We start from the raw sequence: 18,080 nt of genomic DNA, 5'->3' as shown, positions 1-18,080 counted from the left end.
ATATTGAAATTTAAGGTTTAAGAAGATATGTGTATTGTAGGCTCTGAAACCCTGATGTCGGGAAGTAGTAATTGGGGCCATCATCAGAGGTAGTCATTAACCTGTGTGCTGTTTTCAGGCTATGTTCATCTTTGAATCAGGAGTGTAGTGAGTGCACTTCCTGTGTCAAATACAGATGTACAGAGCTTTGGCCTCCTGTGTTTTCTCAGAGGCTCCCCCTTTCAGGACTGCTGTGTGATAAAGATCTAGTTCTAGTAAATATGACAATAAGTTTCATAAACTGAATGTAGCCCATACTGTGCAATAGGTAGGTCAGAGAACACCCCAGTGTGCTCTAGAACTCATGCAGTGGTGGAGATTAAAAGCAGAGGCTTGCAAAGCCAGGGATTCTCCAAGATAAAATGCTTTGGAAACAAAACCCTGCCTTACTGAAAGTTATGGTTTTCATGCGTCATGGAGCTGATACGGTGGTGCAGTGCATTTACACTGCTTGATGCCTCTGCCCTGGTTCAGGGCTCCCATGGTGATTTTGCACGTGGCAGGTGGTGAGGCAGCAGGACTTGCCTCTAAGTGATGCCACTTAAGTGACAAAATGTTCCACTCACTCGCTAAGCTTTGTCAAGCATGCTGCAGCAGTGTGTCAGTGGTGAGCAATTTCTTATGTGTTAATGGACTTTGCAGTCCTATCTGCTTAGCAAGGAGGGAAGGAGATAATCCTGAGGAGCTGTGTGTTATTGGAAGTGTGGAAGTACAGCTGGGCAGCAGCTCACATGCTTCATCCTACTGCAGACCTGGTTCAGCAGGGGGCTGGAGATGGGAGCACAGGCCTTGTTTGTGACTCCATCGATTGTTGGCTGCCATTGATTGTTTCAATGTGGATGGTTTTCCTCAGCTCACTCTGGTAAAACCTACAGAGGCTGACAGGAGCTGGGGGCAGGCTGAAGTGTGCAGAATCAGTGTGATCTTGTGGAGAGAGTGTTGGTGTGGGGCTGAGCGAGCTCTAGGTCTGCTTGTGGCCATTTCATAAACCAGCAGGGGCAGGTGGATAAGGCATTTTGTGTTTCAGTACCTCTATTCCTTTTGTGTACAACACAGTTGATTTTAGAGAGTGTTTTATGGTCGAACAAAGAAAAATGTTCTTAGATGTTTACATAATGGAATTAGCCTAGTTGGCATATTATATCAGCAATGAATTTTCAAGACAACTTCAAGTGCATGAACTCAGCTTTTACTTAGACCCAAATCTGAAAAAAGCAGCAAGTGTCCAAAGTGCTGTACAGAAGGGCAGGGCCAGAGAGCGCTCTGTTGTCCCTATGGCCTCCCTCTTGGTGCAGTGGTGCACTTCAGTGGAAGTGGTGAAGAGTTACTCTTCAGCCAGTGTTGAGGGCACTGCCCTACAGACTGTGGAAGAGATTTGGGGTCTCATACCTTTGCCAGAGATCACTATTGATTATGAAATCATGAGCAGTTTTGGTAAAAGTTCTATGCAAGTAGGCGCTTACAACACTGGATGTCCTTTTAATTCCTCACTCGACAGTGATTTATACAGGGTATTTATATGTAACATCATTATTATAACAGAAGTCCCTTTTGAGGCTTGAGTCAAACTCCTACAGCAAATCCTTTCCTTTTCGTAAACAAGCCCTCACCAAACCCTTAGGAGATTAATTAACATGTTTCCTTGACTAGAGGCTTAATTTGCCCTATGGTTCCATGTAATTTGAGGCTGTGAAAAATAGGGGGTGCAAGGTTAAGTTTACACGCCAATTTACTTTCCCCATCCTTCAGTGGTGTTCCAGTGTGGCACAACAGGCACTCACCCAGGCTATAGTTAGCCTGGCAGTGGAGTGGGCAAAACAGCTTCTTGTCAGCCAGAGGAACTGGTCTTGCTTTCTCCTTCAAACTGTGCCTCTGCTCCTGTTTCTCACCTCACCCCACCTGTCCCCTGGCTCTGGACAGATATTGGATAATGTAATACACATATTACACCCTCTGTAAACGTATTTAAGTAAGCAGCTTAGCAGAGTGCTGTGCTGTTCTTAATTTGTTTTCTACTGGAGTAGTTTCTGCTCTTCAAGTGAGGTGTGATGACTGCAGAAGGATGCAGTGAATTTCAGAACCTGTGCAAAGGGGCAGTGAGAGGAGGAGAGAGAAGGAAGTTAGAAGGAGTGAACAGGATGTCTCTTGCCCCCTCTTCTTCTCTGTTTTCCCTGTGCTGGCTCTGATGCTTATTCCACCTTCTTGAGAGCTGATTCAACCTGTTAATCTAGAGGAGAACTAACAACAAGAACCAAATGAGATGAGTACCAGTGCCTGCCTAAGGGAAAGAGCAGGCTAGGAACGTGACATGGGAGGATGACACAGAGTGGGGACAGCCCTTCAGGAAGATGCTGGGTTCACTCTGCTGCACCGTGACTGCAGGCCTGGAGTGATGATAGTTACTATGTTGTAATGTGAAGTGGAAGCTGAAACAGGAAGTTATCTATATCCTTTCTAACCTTCAGCACCAAACCTGAGCCGCCAGGCTGTTCCATGCCTGCTGTAATTTGTAAACTGTGTCCTACCATGTGAAACCCCATTATTCTTAACAATGTTTTGTTTTACTGATCTGTTAAAAATCTGCTTTGTTGTGTTCCTCATTGATGATTTCATGGCAAGAAACTCCTGTTGCATTTCTCCAGTCACTACAAAGTCAGTTTTGATGTGGGTCTTTTTGTGTCTCCCAGAACACTCCTCGAATCTTTCATATTGATTGCAAATTCCTGTTGGGATGCGGGAGTAGATATCCTCTTACCATCAACACAACTTCACCATGGTGCTCAGGCTAATTCTCCCCTTCTCATAATACCTTGATAACAGAGTATTTCTGTGGTGGGTTAACATTTGTCAAACTGAGGCTTGTTACTGTATGGTCTGTGCCTGCTGTAGATTTTGGAAATATGCTGGATTGAATACTCTGGTGATGAAAAGCAGATTAGTCAGTGAATTGTTGTCCATGGTTTAGAGATTGCACTGTTTATAAAGTAGATGTGGCAAGTGATGACAAGTGACCTGTGATGTTTTACATGGGCTTGCAAAGTGCAGGTGTGGAGATGGTGGAAAGTATCTGTGAGAATTGTGTATTTCCAGTTTCAGAGAGCAGAGGAGGAGAATGGAGAAAGGTTTCCTGAATTAATCTAAAGTAAATCATAAGAAACCATATGAGAATTTTTTTCTGCTATGGAGAATCCCAGTGGGACTAGGGATGTCTGTTCCCAGTTCTCACAGTGCAGTGTAACTTTTGGAGTCAAGAAGTCCAGGGGTATTACTGGTGGATAGCACTTCAAAACCTCTTTGGGTGGCAAACAGAGCCCTGAAACGTGCTGTGCCAGCAGCAGTGTTGATGGCGTGTGTGAACGGAAGACAGGAGCAGACTGAGCAGAATTTAGAAAAAGCGATGGTAATGTTCAAAGGGTAAAAAGCAACAGCAGACAGTGCTCTGCATGAACAAAATCAAATTAAATCTCGGTGGAGATGTTCAGGCTGAAGTTAAGAATCTAATATGCAACTGAATGTGGAATGGAAGATAGTGTATTTGTGTGCAAGGAGTAGGAACTATATTTATGGAGTATCTGCCAGGTTCCCCTTTTCTCCTTCTTGTGCTCCCATCTGGAAACTCCTTGAAGGTATTTATGTAATGACAGCAGTTTCAAACACTTTTGATAAGCTTGAAGTAGACACTAAGCAAAGAGTGACCAAAAAGTGAGGCTTGTTCTGATTGTGTGGTTAAACAAGAAATGAGAGAAAAAATAGAGTACACTCATATACAGAGCAAGAAGTGTATGTAAAATCCTGATACTTGAAACAGCTGTGACATTTTTTTGTTGTGCTGATAAGACAAATGCAGCTGTGTATGTTCCCCATTGTTGTTTTGCTTTGAGGGAAGATATTTTTAAAAATATGTGATTTGTTTGAAGTTATACTGTAAATCTGAGTTGTGCCATGGAAAACAAAGGTTTACTCATCTGATGATCAGTCTCTGTAACAGTTACTGACTGTGATTTTAAAAATATACACAAGATTAACTCTGAATATGCTTAAAACAAACCAGAAACCAAATGATGGTAAAGCTTATAGGCTTAAACTAGTATGGAGAAACCAGAGAATTAGGGGTGACCGAAGCAATTGGAGACTGGAGCTACAGTTAGAGAGGTCAGTGAGAGGTCCCTGCAGTAAAACATTTGAAAAAGATTAGATACTGCAGGGGGAGAGATAGTTGAACCTGTCCTGCGTTAAGGGGCTTTTCCTTAATGATCTGTTGGGGGCCTCTCAACTCTTAAGATAACAGGAGAATAAACCACAATCTGTCCCCTTATCTCTGCATATGCTAAAACTGAAGGGCTTTGGGCTACCAGTCATCTAATTAAAACTAATATGCTGATATTTCCTGTGTTTTCTAGTCTTCACTGTTTTCGGAAGAGAGGAAATTCCAGAATTTCAGAAAACTTTTCAATTTGACTCACTATTTTCAGCAGATGAAGAGGCTGTCCCCTGGGTGTATGTTGAGGATAGCCCATTAATCATCCCTATATTTTCACTGTCACCAGCTGACTGCAGGCTAATTCAACTTCATAATAATGCCAATGTTGCATTTATATATCTACTTCTAATCTGAGCACTGTCACAAAGGTCAAAATGCCTTTCCAGTTGTCAAAACCACAAACAGATGCAAGTCCTACAGTAGTCTTGAACATCTAAGTGTACTGAGCTCCTTTATTGTAGCCGTCAGGTGAAACTGTTAAGGTGAAACAATTTTCTTGTCCTTGTAAATCTCATGACTTTTGTAGCTGTTATCACCAAAATAGCTGTGGTAAAATTTTAACCTTAAGGACACAGTTTGCTAAAACAGGGCAAACCTCTCAAGTTTAAACTTGTATGCTGTTACAGGAAGAAAAACTAGTATAAAAGAAGCACTTAGATTTTAAATTTTTTTTACAAAATTACGGGAAAATATTGTGGGGTTGTTTTTTTTTCTTTTTCCACTTGCCTAATCTTCAGAACTGTACATGTAAGATGATAGAGCAAACCAACTTTGAAATACAAAACTGGGAGAGCTTATTTTATTAGGGATTTCTGTTTGCTTCTAAGTAAGCAAACAGATTTGATCACTGTGTGTTTCAGGGTTTGATTCAAGATTGACTTATTTATCTTTCCCTGAGTCAGTATGGCTGTTAGTTGGCATGACTTAAATCAGTAATGCACCTGACCTCTGCTTAGAAGTCCTACCCTCACATTTCTCACCAAACCTCTGAATTTACATGGGTTTTGAAGTGGGGTATTCTCTAACCTTGGGGCCTTTAAATGCAATATAGTGTATTACCTGATAAGCAACATTTTGCAGATGCAGGGTTATGAAGTAAGCAATAAGAATGTTTTTACTTTGTAATGAAATAGACATATTGATTCCTTCCTTCATTGTATGTTACTATGGAATTTTTTGCTTCACTTGGAGAAAGGTGATGTGAGTGTGCTATATATTTCCCTGGTAAAAACTCGTTTTGTAGTATATAAGCTTTGTTGTTAAGAAGTGATTCTATATTTATTTGGCCTAGGATTTGGTGCAAACAGTTATGTGTTACAATTCAAGAAATGATATCTGCATTATATGCTATTTTCTTAAGTATTGTTAGATTAATCTCTCTTGCTTTCTCTCTCAGGTTTCCATTTTGGATGCAAAACGAAGTATGAACATTGGGATATTTCTCAAACAATTCAAAAAGTAAGAATTCTTTGTAGTTCTCATAAAATATATACATTGTGCTCTGTTCCTTGTGGAGTTTGCAGTTTTGTGCAGTTTTCTCAAAAGTAATTTGACATATTTTGTTTTCTAATATGTTTAGTTTTGAGTACATTTATGGCTTGGCATCAGACAGAGTTTGCTGATGTTAACCAGTTGAGGTGAGTTTTCAGGCATGGTTCAGGGAAGCCCTGTTGCCTCCTGTAACACTGCCTGTGAGCTGCCTTTCCTCTCTTTATAAACAACTGGAAAGGGGCAAGGGGAGCAGCATTTTCAAGAGCGAGCTGTTTCATTGCAGTCTGCATTCACTGATAACGTTGCCCTTTGGTAAAGGTGTCACTGAAAATGGTGTCAGAGCACTGCTGCTGTGGACACTGATGCATCCACAACCTCTTTATAACTCTGTTGAGCAGCCCAGGCATGGTTTTTTCAATCTGTGTAACTGTTTGCCCTGCAAGTGTTGAAAATATATGTGCTCAATTGTTTTTTCAAGGTCTGCCGAATCCATTATTGAAGATATTTATCATGGAAGAAGTCAGCCCTATGAACCTGAACTGCTACGTGAATTTCTTAAATTATTACCAGAAGCAGAGGAGGTAAATAATGGTTTTATGTGGAACTTATTTTTTGTAGAGTTCTACTGACTGGGATTCGAACATCAAGCTCTGTAAAAGAGGAATCTCAATGCCTCAATTCCTGAGGCTAGGCAAGAGGGAACAGGGAACCACTGAGTGCAGATGTTTAATCTTCATTTGACTTGTGGTATTGAGGTCGCAGTATAGTCATTCCCTTCACATCAAGTAATTTCACCTGCTTTTAAGAAGTTGATAAGACATCTTTTGTTTTTATTATGTCCCTTTTGTCCCATAAGCAGCAAGACCTGGAGCCTTCCTGTGTGCAGATAATTGCTTTAGGGAGTTAGAAAATTCAGAATTGAAGCATATTCTAAGCAAACAAATTTCACTTCTTTGGCACCTGCGTCCTGCCTTCCCATTGCAGTACCTGTGAGCTGAATATTGGTAGCTCTGTGCTACTGCCTTTTTGTCTTCTGGCTCACTGCCTGCTTGGTTGCTTGGTTCATCTGGGCTTGTTCCTGAGCCTGGTCATTGGGTTTCAACAGGCAGAAAGGCAGCTTCCATGTTCAGCACCCATAGAATTTGGTAACATGGCTTAGTGCTCAAAGGAGACGTGTTAGAAGGCACAGAATTACCAGCAGTACCTTCTCAATGTTCCTGTCATCCCCGTGTGACCAACATCCAAGCACAGCCTTCTCCCCTCCTAGTCCCAGACTTCAAGTCTATGCACATGATTAAAGAGGGGAAGCTTCATCAACTGACCCGGGAGCCCTGCTTAATGATGTACAGTTCCTTGCCTGCTCACTGTTGGCACTGACCCATTTGTATGCGCTTGAGAGAAATGTAAACCACAAACCTGACAAAATTAGCATTAGAATTGCTTGGGTGCTTCACATCAAAGTGAGTGGCTGAAATTTGGGAAATTGCTAAGTTAAGGTCCACATACAGATCAACCTCAACTCACATGCTTTACCACTTCAAGGTCATACTGTCAAAGCACTTTGTTTCCTCTGTGCAGCAGCAAATCTCAGATCCAGTCATCAGTAGAACATGTTACAGTCTTTTGTTGTCAAATTTATGACCCTAAATTGAGCTGCCTTTGCAGAGAATCTTGTAAAAATTGTGTTACGTTAGCATACTTGATTAATATATCTCTCAGAGTTGGGAGGATATCAACAAGTTACAATGTAATCAATAAAAAAAAATAGCTGACAGTAGTTGTTGGACCTCAAAACCATTCCCTCTTCCCTCTTTGTTTGCATTTTAGTACATATTCCATTATATAAACAGAATTTATCTCTTTCCTCTGAAAGTCAGACAGAGGAGAACAGTGGAGTACTAACTTGAAAGAGAGTGACTCCTAGTTAACTTTGCATATAGTCAGAAAATTAGACTAGAAGAAAAGTACCTTTTCTTCTTTTCCTCTTTCTGGCTTATATCTAATTGTCACTTTATGACAAGTAGAAAATCTTTCAGCTAGTGTAGTCTATGTGATATAAATGCTGTCATTTAGCTAGAATTGTAATGTAAGTTGTTGAGTTTTATCAGTTTTTTTCTGGAATGCTCAACTAGATGCATTAGCTATCCAATAGATACTGCTAGGAATGAAAAAGTATGTTTATTTATTTGACAGCAGATTTGGCAACAGGCTGTCCCTCAAGATATTGGGCCAGAGAATTTAGCAAGTGCTTTTAAGGAATCACTTGAGAAATTAATAGAAGATATTCTATGATACAGGAGAGTATTAGAAATTAAGGGGCATCAGACATGAGATTTGTTGCTATTTCCAAGGGAAGGCTGGAAAGAGCCTGCTTTCCCCTGTGCAGGTGTTTGTATGTATTTAATTTACAGGAAAGACTCCCTTTCTCTTTGTTATTCTTCTCATAATTGTTTAACTTTTTTTGATTTTTCCCCTTGAGAGCTGGGTGGGTAGTGGCAGGCAAGACAGGGAGAAAATTCTGAATGTAAGGTCCTGATGCTTGTGCTGGAAAAATGTTTCCATGCCTTCATATCATCATGCTTGGTGTGGGCCAAGAATAAGTGGGTCCAGTAACTCATTTACTACAGTGGCTTCTAAAATTTTAGTGTAGACAGTTAAAATTTTGTTCTTTCTAGGGGCCTCACAGCTCTTTTTAATCTTTTTCACCATTTTTTCTCTAAATGTATGTTCATTGTTCTTCTGCTATATCCCCTTACTTTTTCTTAGTTTATTGTCTGCCTTCCAGACTGAACCTGTCTCCTAGAATAGTGATTCACCATTTGCTAAGGGAAAGGCATCAGAAGCTTACAGCCCCACATACAAATAATCCAGAACCCTAGAGATACTCAGTGTAGTGGTGTTATTTTTTTCTGCTATTCCCTCTTCTGTTTAATACTTCCTAATTTATTTTTAGTCATACCACATGAGATGGCTTTGGCAAGCTGTCAAAACATTGGCCTGTCCTTGCACAATGTTGCACCCATCCTCAGCAAGGATTCCCTGGGATTGCCCTTTCAATACTTCCTGTTCTCCTAAAGACCTGCTTTGTTGTTGTAAGAGTTGAGAATTGCTCTGAGCAGAGACTCGAGGGCTCAGGTCCTGAAAGGTTAGCAGCTATTCAGTTACCAGGGCACCCTGTCTTGGTGCAGCCATGGGTGGGCTTCTGCAGTTCCTCTTTGTAGCTCTTCCCAGCAGCTCAGGTATTTGCAGACCCATTTGCCTGTATGCACAGGCTTCTAGCAAGCTGGAATGAGGGCCAAGTGCCTTCTGTAGGCTCTGACCCCGGCAACTGTGCTTTGAGATGTCTTCTGCTTTTTCTTTTCTATTTTGCCATAAATCCTTAGGCTGTAAAAGTGAAAGGAGGAGGAGAGTGCCTTTCCTTGTCATAGCTGTAGAAAGGGCAACTCTGGACTATTTTGTTTCTTCTTTTTTAACAAGAAGTTTAAGTTTACAGTTTACCTGGTGTGAACAAGCACCAGTTTTGTGCTCCAGTTATATCTTATCTTGAAGTGTTGTCATATCCAGTCACATTACCTGAATGTGCTCCATGTTTCTTGTTTGACTTTTGTGACATATCTTAGATCGTTTCAGTTCATAGTATCTCAAGCACCTGATGGTATTCCAGTTTTTTGACAATGGAGGCTAGGTCCTTGGGCCAACAAATACATTTAACATCTCTTATCTTTAAAATTATTCTATTTACACTGTTGTAATGTGGCAACTCTATTTGCATGCAGAAATGGGTGGCAGTACTACTAATTTTCTAGCTGTTTTCTATGAAAAATCCCAACAGCTACCAAAGTTATGGAGATTTTTGCATGTAAATGGCAAATACAGGCTCCTTCCTGAATGTTTTTCTCAAACTGAATAAGACTATTATTGAAATATTGGCACTGTTGTGAAGTCTTTCCTACATCTTAAAATGTTTGGGTATTTTCAAATGTTTAATTTGAAAAACTGGACAAATACTTGAAGCTGGCCATGCTGAAGCTTGCTGCAAGGCTCTACTCAATGTTTTGTTCAGGGCTGTTTGTGGGTGTGTGGCCTGGCCACTATACAGTCGTTAGAAAAAAGGCCAAGCAAATTTATGAAAATTCTCAATACATTAACAACTAAGATAAGATCACTGATTTTGTTTAAGCCTTCTTAGAAGTACTGCTGTTTAGCAGTGTGCTTAGCAGTTTTGTAAGGAGGAAGAAACACCTATTTGGAATATCCTCTGCTTCATCCTTTTTTTCAGTTTGTTTTTTTTTTACAGAGAACCTTGACTGAAGCAGTGGTCTTCTCTGCTATATCACTTCTGAAAAGATTCCTAGTTGTTTCTGAATGATACCCTGTTGAAATGGCTGACAGCTTTTATTTACTGACATCTTGACTAGAGCAGAGAAGAAGCTTTTAGCTGCTTTTATGTGCATATTATTGTGCTCTTCAACGAGCCCAGACTGGCAAAAGTTAAGAGAGTCCAGTGTTTAATGAGCTAGAATAGCCAGAATTTGTACTTTAAATACATACAGAAGAGAGCATATCACACTGGTAATCAGCTCACCCACACACATGCACTCCCAGGTTATCAACACAATGTCTTAACTTGCATTATTATGTCTCAAGCCTGTCCTTTGCTCGTGTAGTGTGATTTCAAGCCCTGGTCATCCGTCACCTGCTTTATTGGAACTGTTTCTCTCAGCTCTACCCTTTTCAAACCATGTCAGTAGTTAAATGCCCTCTCCTTTCCTCAGCCAGTGCTTTATAGGGTTGACCATTTAGTCTCCTTTTCCTTTTTTGCTCTTTATGTTTACCTGCAGGTCTTTCTCCCTTTATTTTTATAATTTGCTGGTAGTGGTTTGCCACTGCCCTGGCTTGTGCCCCATTGTGTCTCACTGCACAAGAAAATGTTTATTCATCTTCTTTAAAAATCCTGGATAGCTACAAGATCCTGCAAGATACCTGTTTTACACCATAAAATAAAATCTCCCTAGAAGTGGTGCTGGTAGCTTAAAAATTGCCAAGACCTTGAATACAGTAGCTTTCTTGTCTGCCAGGTATAATGGCATACTTGCAATGGGCAACTCTACTGCAATTGTTCACAAAGCAAATCAAAGATCAGGCTTTCTATGTTTCATAACTGTTCTTAAAATTAAGCAAATTATATATGTGAGAACCTTGTGTATCTAAAATCAGATTGAGTGTGCATGGGCATGCATGGACAGTGCAAATGCATATTCCATCTACAAATATAATGAAAAATTAAATTAGTAGCTCAGTACCCAATTTGAGTAGTACAGAACTAAGCACACAATGCAATTATGCTCTCTTGCATATACACATTAAACTGCCATATCTCAGTACATGGCTGCCTGCTCTTGTGGAAAAGTTTTGTTGTCCCTCAAGAAAGGAGGCCAAGGCCAGAACTGCTAGGGTTATTCATTATGATTTTATAACAAGCTACATTTTTAGCTCTCTTGTATTCTCAACCCATCTACTACATCTGTTAACATGATTAATAGTGAACATTGTTGTCAATCCCCACAGTTTCTTTGCAGCTCCTGGCTGCAGTTGGTATTTGAATTTGACCCCCATTTCTGGGAGCCATCAGAGAATCTCAGTTTTCTTCCAGAATATTTGGACAACATGGCAGCAGAGAGTAGAGGCAGTCCCATGGGATTTTGACTAGTTTCCCTTGAACTGTGTAATGACAGATATCCAAAATGTGTTCTAGTAATTTTTTAGTTTTGGGGTTCAGAAGTTGTTTTTCTAGTTTATTGGCAGTGTTTATAAAGTCAAATAACTTTTTTTTTTCCTTCATGGTGAGAATTATTTTTGAATTATGAAATTATTAATAAAAAGGGAACAGAGAATAATTGCTGTCCTATCTTTACCTTAGCTATTTCCCAGACTCTTTATTATTTAAGGCCAGATTAACAGATTATTTAGTCTTCTATGTGAAAAACTTCAGACGTGTGGAGAACTATGCTGTGTTTGCTGAATTCCGGGGTGAAAAGGACCTTATAACTCTGTCGTGTTTGTGTTTTGTCTGCTTGTGGAATGGGTTGCTGTTCTCCACCATCCTTGGGTTTTGGGCTTCTTGGGTGAGCTGCCTTGATGCTTCTTACAAAGGAAGTTTGGGATATCTGAGGAGAAGGCAGTGGGGGTTAAGGTGGTTGATGTAGGCTGGGAAAAGTGGAACTGGGTGGTGAGCATACCTTTGTTGCAAGTCTGATTACAGAGACTTTCTTCTGGGCTGACTATTGCCCAAAGCTTTCTGCATGGTGACATTCACACCCCGTCCTACCCATCAGAAGGCAGCGTTGTCAATGTCTTCTGTAGTGCATGTTTAGAAATGTTCCTCCTCTGAATTAATTCTGGGGTTTAGTACTCACTCATACGACTTCAGGCGTTTTTCCTAGTGGGATAGAAGAAAGAGGATTTCATCCAGTGCAAATGAAGCTAAAATTCCACATAGAAAACATTGATTTCTACTTACTGTTGAAAGTATATTTAAATACTGGTACTGGTAGCATGAATAAGTCCTGTGAGTGTCTCAGGATCTCTTGTTCAGTTTTTGTGCATTTAGGTTTTCAAATTGCATCTTCCTATAATTAAGCTGGGGCTTACATTATCTGATTTTGGTGAGGTGACGTGGGTTTTTTTGGTGGGCTGCTTTTCTGTCTTTCCTCCCTCTCTCTCATATCTGAATGCCTGTATCCTTTTCAGGCAAACTCGGATATTTGCGAGGTACTAAAATGAGGAGAATTTGCAGATTTGTTTTTTAGGTTGCAGTCCACTAGTTTTGGGAAGCTATGTTAAAGAACACCTTTAAAGACTGAGATAGTATACTATCTCTCACTCCCCACTTAATGATGTAGAAAAAGTGTTTATTTTGGGTTTGTTTCTCACTCGTTTAACACCTTAGAATTATCAGGAATGTCAAGTCTGGTCTTTCCTGTTTTTTTGTTGGCAGGCTTCTTGAATTACTCAGTAAATTAGGAGTTTTCTCAGGCCTAAAAAAAATGGCTATGCTGTTTATCTTTAGAAGGGGAGCCGTAGTCTGAGTGCCTTGAGTTAAATGGTGGGGAGGAGGGGGCGTGTTAGGAAATGAAGCTAGATAGCCTGAATAAAAATTGCTCTCTGATTAGAGGTCTCTTTCTTGGTCATTATGTTTTGTTAGGTTTTTTTCCCTGGTAATTTGTTTGTTGATGTGGTTTTCAGTTTGAAAAGAAATTATTTTCCATTCTGTGTTTAACTTGTATTTTTTTCTTTCTTCATGTGTTCTCAATGTTTCTATTTTTTCTGATATGGAAAAAAAAATGGGAATAAAGCAGAAAAAAAGCTGTTCAAAGAATCCTTCTATTAGTTCAGAACCCTGATTTAGCATAGCATATTTGTCTTCCATTACAGATCAGCTACTTTTTTACTGTCAAAGCAGAAAAGTAACTGAAGTGATTAATTTGTAAGTTGATTCTTTAACAAAACCTGTGGATATGCTGCTAAATCATGGCAGTAGAGTAACTGCTGAGGCCCTGATGTAGTGTCCTTCTCTCCAATAGCTTTATATGCTTTCTAAAACTGAAGATCATCTGTGTAAATGTGGTTGTGAATGGGCTTTAAGTGTGATGTTATACAAAGGAAGGATGATGGGCTGGTGTGTAAATCAGTGGAAGCATACAACTGCTGCTGGGTGAGAACCTGTTGGTCGATTAAAGAAATACTGTAGCTGTGAGTGAGCTCTGCTTTTGGACACAGTTGCTCTGTTGGAAGATGTGGAAGAAATTCCAGTTAAGCTTAAACATATGTACATGTATTTTTCAGTTCTTCTATATAAACAAATAGTGAGTATGTGGGTGGATCAGTGGCTTCCAGATCATGCAAATATATGGGTTTTGGTGGAGCTGGGAAGGAAGATTGACAAAATTAATGCAGTGGTATTTTTTTTGCATGTAAATGGTGTCCTCAGATTACTGAGAGTACTGACAACAAATTAATTAAAATGCAGGATTGCACTTATCTTTAAAATATTTCATCTTAGTGAAAAAAAATACAAACTCAAGATCATGAAGTTTACCCCTTGAGAGCATTTTAGGGGAAATGGTTGAAGCAAGTATCTTGAAAAAACCCCTGTAATTTAAAGTTTAGCTGTATTGTGCCAATAAGATCTAGGCAGTCCTATGCTGGATATTCTGAACATAGTTATACTCTGCCCAAGTGTACATCACAGTTCTTGAGGAGTTGAGGGTCATTTTTCAGATCATCATCATCCTAAACATAGTGATGAAAGCTATCATTGATCAGAAATCAAAATCATCAATCAGAATTGTGGCATCATGGTTTCTGCTGCTGGACTGTGTCACTAGTTTTTTGGGAGAAGAGTGATGCTATTTTAAATTTTTTTTGTGGTTGGGGTGTGTGCAAATTACAGAATCTTGGGACAGTGAAGCCATTCAGTCACAAAGGACTTTCCAATGCCTTCTTTTAAATTTACTCCTTTTCAAGGTGTTGCCTTCTGAAGTCAGGTTAATCTTGATCTTTCATGAAATTCTTTGCTAGTGTTTTTTTCTCTTTTCTAGGTAAAGAAATTAAAAGCCTTTGATGGAGATATATCAAAACTGTCTCAAGCTGATTCCTTCATGTACTTATTAATCCAGGTGCCAAAGTAAGGCGATAGTTGGTTTCTTCTGTTTATGATAAGTGTTCTTTTTTGGCTGTCAGTTCTAAACGTGTTTGTGTACTCCAGCTATGCTCTTAGGATTGAAGCCATGGTGTTGGAGAGGCAGTTTTCACCCTCCTGTGCTTCTCTACAGGATGACATGAAAATTATAAGACAGGCAACAAAAGGTAATTAAATATGTTGGGACATGCCTAATACTCTTGTTTTTGTTAGCATGTTAATTAGTCTGCATTACGAAGACCAGAGCTTGAATTTCAGGTACCTTAGCTATTAAAAGGAGGCTAACTCCCCTCTGACAAATGCCATCAGGGTGTGCCTGGTGGATCTTTGCTTCCAAAATCAAAAAATCTGGAGACTTTGGGTATACTAGCAGCAAATTCATGTTCAAAACCTAGAAGTAATATATCTTAAACTGACAGAAGCAGAAATGTCTATGTCCAAATTCTCATCTTTTGAGTACAGTTTGCTCATTCCTGCACTGCTCTCCCTCTGATGGAATGTGGTTGTTATACCTCTCTGCTTATTCTTTCAGAGATCCATAGGAAAAATGACCATTTTCTAGATTTCTCTATAGGCTGCTTCTTTTTGAGGTGGCAGTATTGACAGATTAAAGTCTTTACTATAGAGAATACTGTTGCTATTCCTAGGTTTTCTGGTTTTGTTCTCTATATTTCTCTACATACCTCTTCTGCTCTTTACATTTCTCAAGTTTTGAACTGCTGCAGATGGCTATTTGTTTGGTAATGTGGTGTCTTCTACTCTGCAGGGAAATAGTTGATTTTCTGGTTCCAGTTGAACATTAATGCTGACCCTTTACAGTATCTTGAGTGCCTCTTTGTCCTGTCCCTCAATATGAAATTCCTATGTCATGTTGGAAATTTTTTGACAGGCTACTAGATCACTGCTTAGACTGCTTCTAGTGGTATGAAATGGTGCACTAATTAAAATATTCAGTTATGAGCAGTGGTGATTAGAGTAGTCCTTTCAAGTGAAAGCAAAGGGAAAAAAAAGCATTTTCCCACCAGTGGGGACTGATTTCTTGTTGACTCAGGAAAGTGTGCAGTACCTAGGATTAGGTCTGAGTTTGGCCTTTTATTAGGATCTCTTTTACTTCATTGTTCTCTGGGTTTTGAGCAACAGACATATGTGAAGGAATATGCTATGTATAAAAGTAGCCACACCTTAATGTCCTTGATGTCCTTCACCCAAGTCATGTAAACTGGTGAATTAATTCCCTCCAGAGAGGAGACACTTTGGTCTCCAGCTCCTGCATCAGGCCAGTCATGCAAATCACTGACTGGCCTTTCCCTGTGTTCAGTCCACTTTGTCATGTGCTCTTCTCCATTTGGTCTTTTCACTTCAGGGTTTGTTGATAGCCTGAAGTTGTTTAGGAATTATGTCTCCTTTTCTAATGCTGTCTCCTAGGTTTCTTGCCTGTAATTAAACAGAGAGAATATTTACTTCAATTTTAATGCTGATAATCACTAAGGGTTAGGATGGTCTAAACAGCCACCTAGCCTGCAATGGATGTATGTCACAGTGACGCCGAGCGGGCTCTCACTATATATGCAGTCTTTAGAAGTTGCCTTCTCCACTTGGCCTTGTGAAATTTGCTATTCTCTTATTTTTTCTCTCCTCTCTCTTCTTCCTTGCTTCCTCACCTTGGACCTAGTTTGTCAGATCAAAGGTTATTTAATTATTTCTATGCTTTTAGGTTGCCAGTATTGAAATACAAATGTGTAAGGGCTATGGGATTCCAAAATGATTCATTGCTGTATTGTGTTAAGCAGCTGAATGCAGGATAAATTATAGAACATGGACTTGGAACCGAGATAGTTTTTAAAAGTATTTACACTACAATCAAAAGGATTCCACCTTCTATTTTCTTCATTAGGATAACATATAGTACCTCACATTACAACCAGCTCATAGTGATTTTCTTGCTGTATGGGTAATTACAAATTTGGAGTTGCTTGGTTTGCTGTGCCACATTTATTAACTCTTTACAGTTTTGAATTTCCACATCTTGCTTCTAAGGCAATCCCTCTGGTGCACATATACTGTTTTTTGCACATATGTTGTTTTTTGCTTGTATGTGGCTGGGTGAAAAGATGTATGAATTCAGATAGAACAGTACTGTGCATTTTGCAAAGAAATGAACATACATACAAACCAGGCTTGTGTGATTGGAAAACTTCAGAAGGCTGTTTTATTCCATGTGACTCTGTCACACTGAATATAGCTTTGTGCTAAATCATCTTTGATATGACAAGTAAAACAAATGCTGCTATGAGTTGATGATCATACAGAAATAAAATGATGATTCATAGTGGGAGTTGGATAAGCAAAGAAAATTTAAACATTGCCTGTTATCTTTTCAGGCCTTATGGACAAGTCTCCTAAAAAAAGAGTAGTTGTTAAAAAATCCAATCCTGGCAGATGGCAAATGGATCTTGCAGGGTGCAGAACACTTGCCTCACACTGGAATAATTAGTAGGTGGTGAGGATACTTAACCACTTGCATGAGACACTTCACACATTGCAGGATGAGGCCCCAAATACTTTCTTAGCTGCTGGAGGTTGCCTTGGAAATACTACACTTGCTAAGTTAAGGTCTGAACATACACTTGAGGTTTGTCAGTTGTGCTTGTGAATTGGAATTATATAGTACAATTATCTTTCCCACGACCTCTTCAGTTTATTGTAGTTTCTTGTCAAATTAAAAAAAAAAAAAAAAAAAGCTCGAGATGAAGAGGAGCTTGGTAACCAACCATATTTCTAAACAAACAATTGTTAGCACTTTTCTTGTTCCTTACAGAGTTAATGACTTGTGAGGAGCTGCATTCCATATTGCACTTGGTCCTTCAGGCTGGCAACATTATGAATGCGGTAAGTGACATCCCAAAGGGAGATGCCTGGTGGGCCCTACTTCCTTGTTAGTACTGCAGCGCTCTGATGTCATGCCTCAGCTTCTCATTTGCTCTTTTGCAAATTGTTTCTTTTTAGGGAGGTTATGCTGGCAATGCTGTTGGATTTAAACTGTCGTCACTGCTCAAGCTGGCAGACACGAAAGCAAACAAACCTGGCATGAGTCTGCTGCATTTTGTTGCTCTGGTATAGAAAATCTATTTTACTGGTATAAACAACTTCTCCAAATATAGGTCCATTAATTGATACACAATATTTGTGGCCATGTGCTTCCAAAAAAAGCAACTGTCTCACAGCTTTGATCTAATCTTCACCTTTCTTCTCCTGCCACAAAGTTCACCAAAAATTACCTTTACCTGGTCATCCTATCCAGAACCTCATGGAAAGCTTAAGTTTTTATAGCATGTCGAAACTTTCCTTCATCAAACTTCTTCACTGTAGATTTTCTCTTATTGTCCCAAATTCTTACATTGTGGAAGTGGCTTATTTTGATAAAAATTCTCTCAGTCTTCCCATTGAATCTTTTGAGCAGCCTTCTTGATAGCTTCTTTTTCCTCCCTTGAATGACTGATATGTGTTTTTTAAAGCTGCTGCAGACATTTTCAAGCTATTCTTCTTTCCTTTCAAACTTTTTGATTTTAAAAGGGAGAGAATTTAAAT

General features: G+C 39.5%; 1 protein-coding gene across 1 annotated transcript in view; it reads left to right on the top strand.

Annotated features, from left to right (window-relative positions):
- FHDC1 (FH2 domain containing 1) overlaps window positions 1-18,080 on the top strand; it is a 36,506-nt gene that overhangs the window by 6,020 nt on the left and 12,406 nt on the right. Inside the window, exons 3-8 of the mRNA XM_021530191.3 lie at window positions 5,697-5,758; window positions 6,270-6,372; window positions 14,392-14,477; window positions 14,559-14,659; window positions 17,311-17,381; window positions 17,499-17,606. Of these exons, the coding sequence (XP_021385866.2) occupies window positions 5,697-5,758; window positions 6,270-6,372; window positions 14,392-14,477; window positions 14,559-14,659; window positions 17,311-17,381; window positions 17,499-17,606 (531 nt within the window). The remainder of the gene's footprint in view (window positions 1-5,696; window positions 5,759-6,269; window positions 6,373-14,391; window positions 14,478-14,558; window positions 14,660-17,310; window positions 17,382-17,498; window positions 17,607-18,080) is intronic.

This window comes from Lonchura striata, chromosome 4, assembly GCF_050655825.1.
Source record: "Lonchura striata isolate lonStrDom1 chromosome 4, ASM5065582v1, whole genome shotgun sequence".
NCBI classification, from domain to species: Eukaryota; Metazoa; Chordata; class Aves; order Passeriformes; family Estrildidae; genus Lonchura; species Lonchura striata.
Note: the sequence above shows the minus strand (reverse complement) of the source record. Positions and strands in the feature narration are given on the sequence as shown.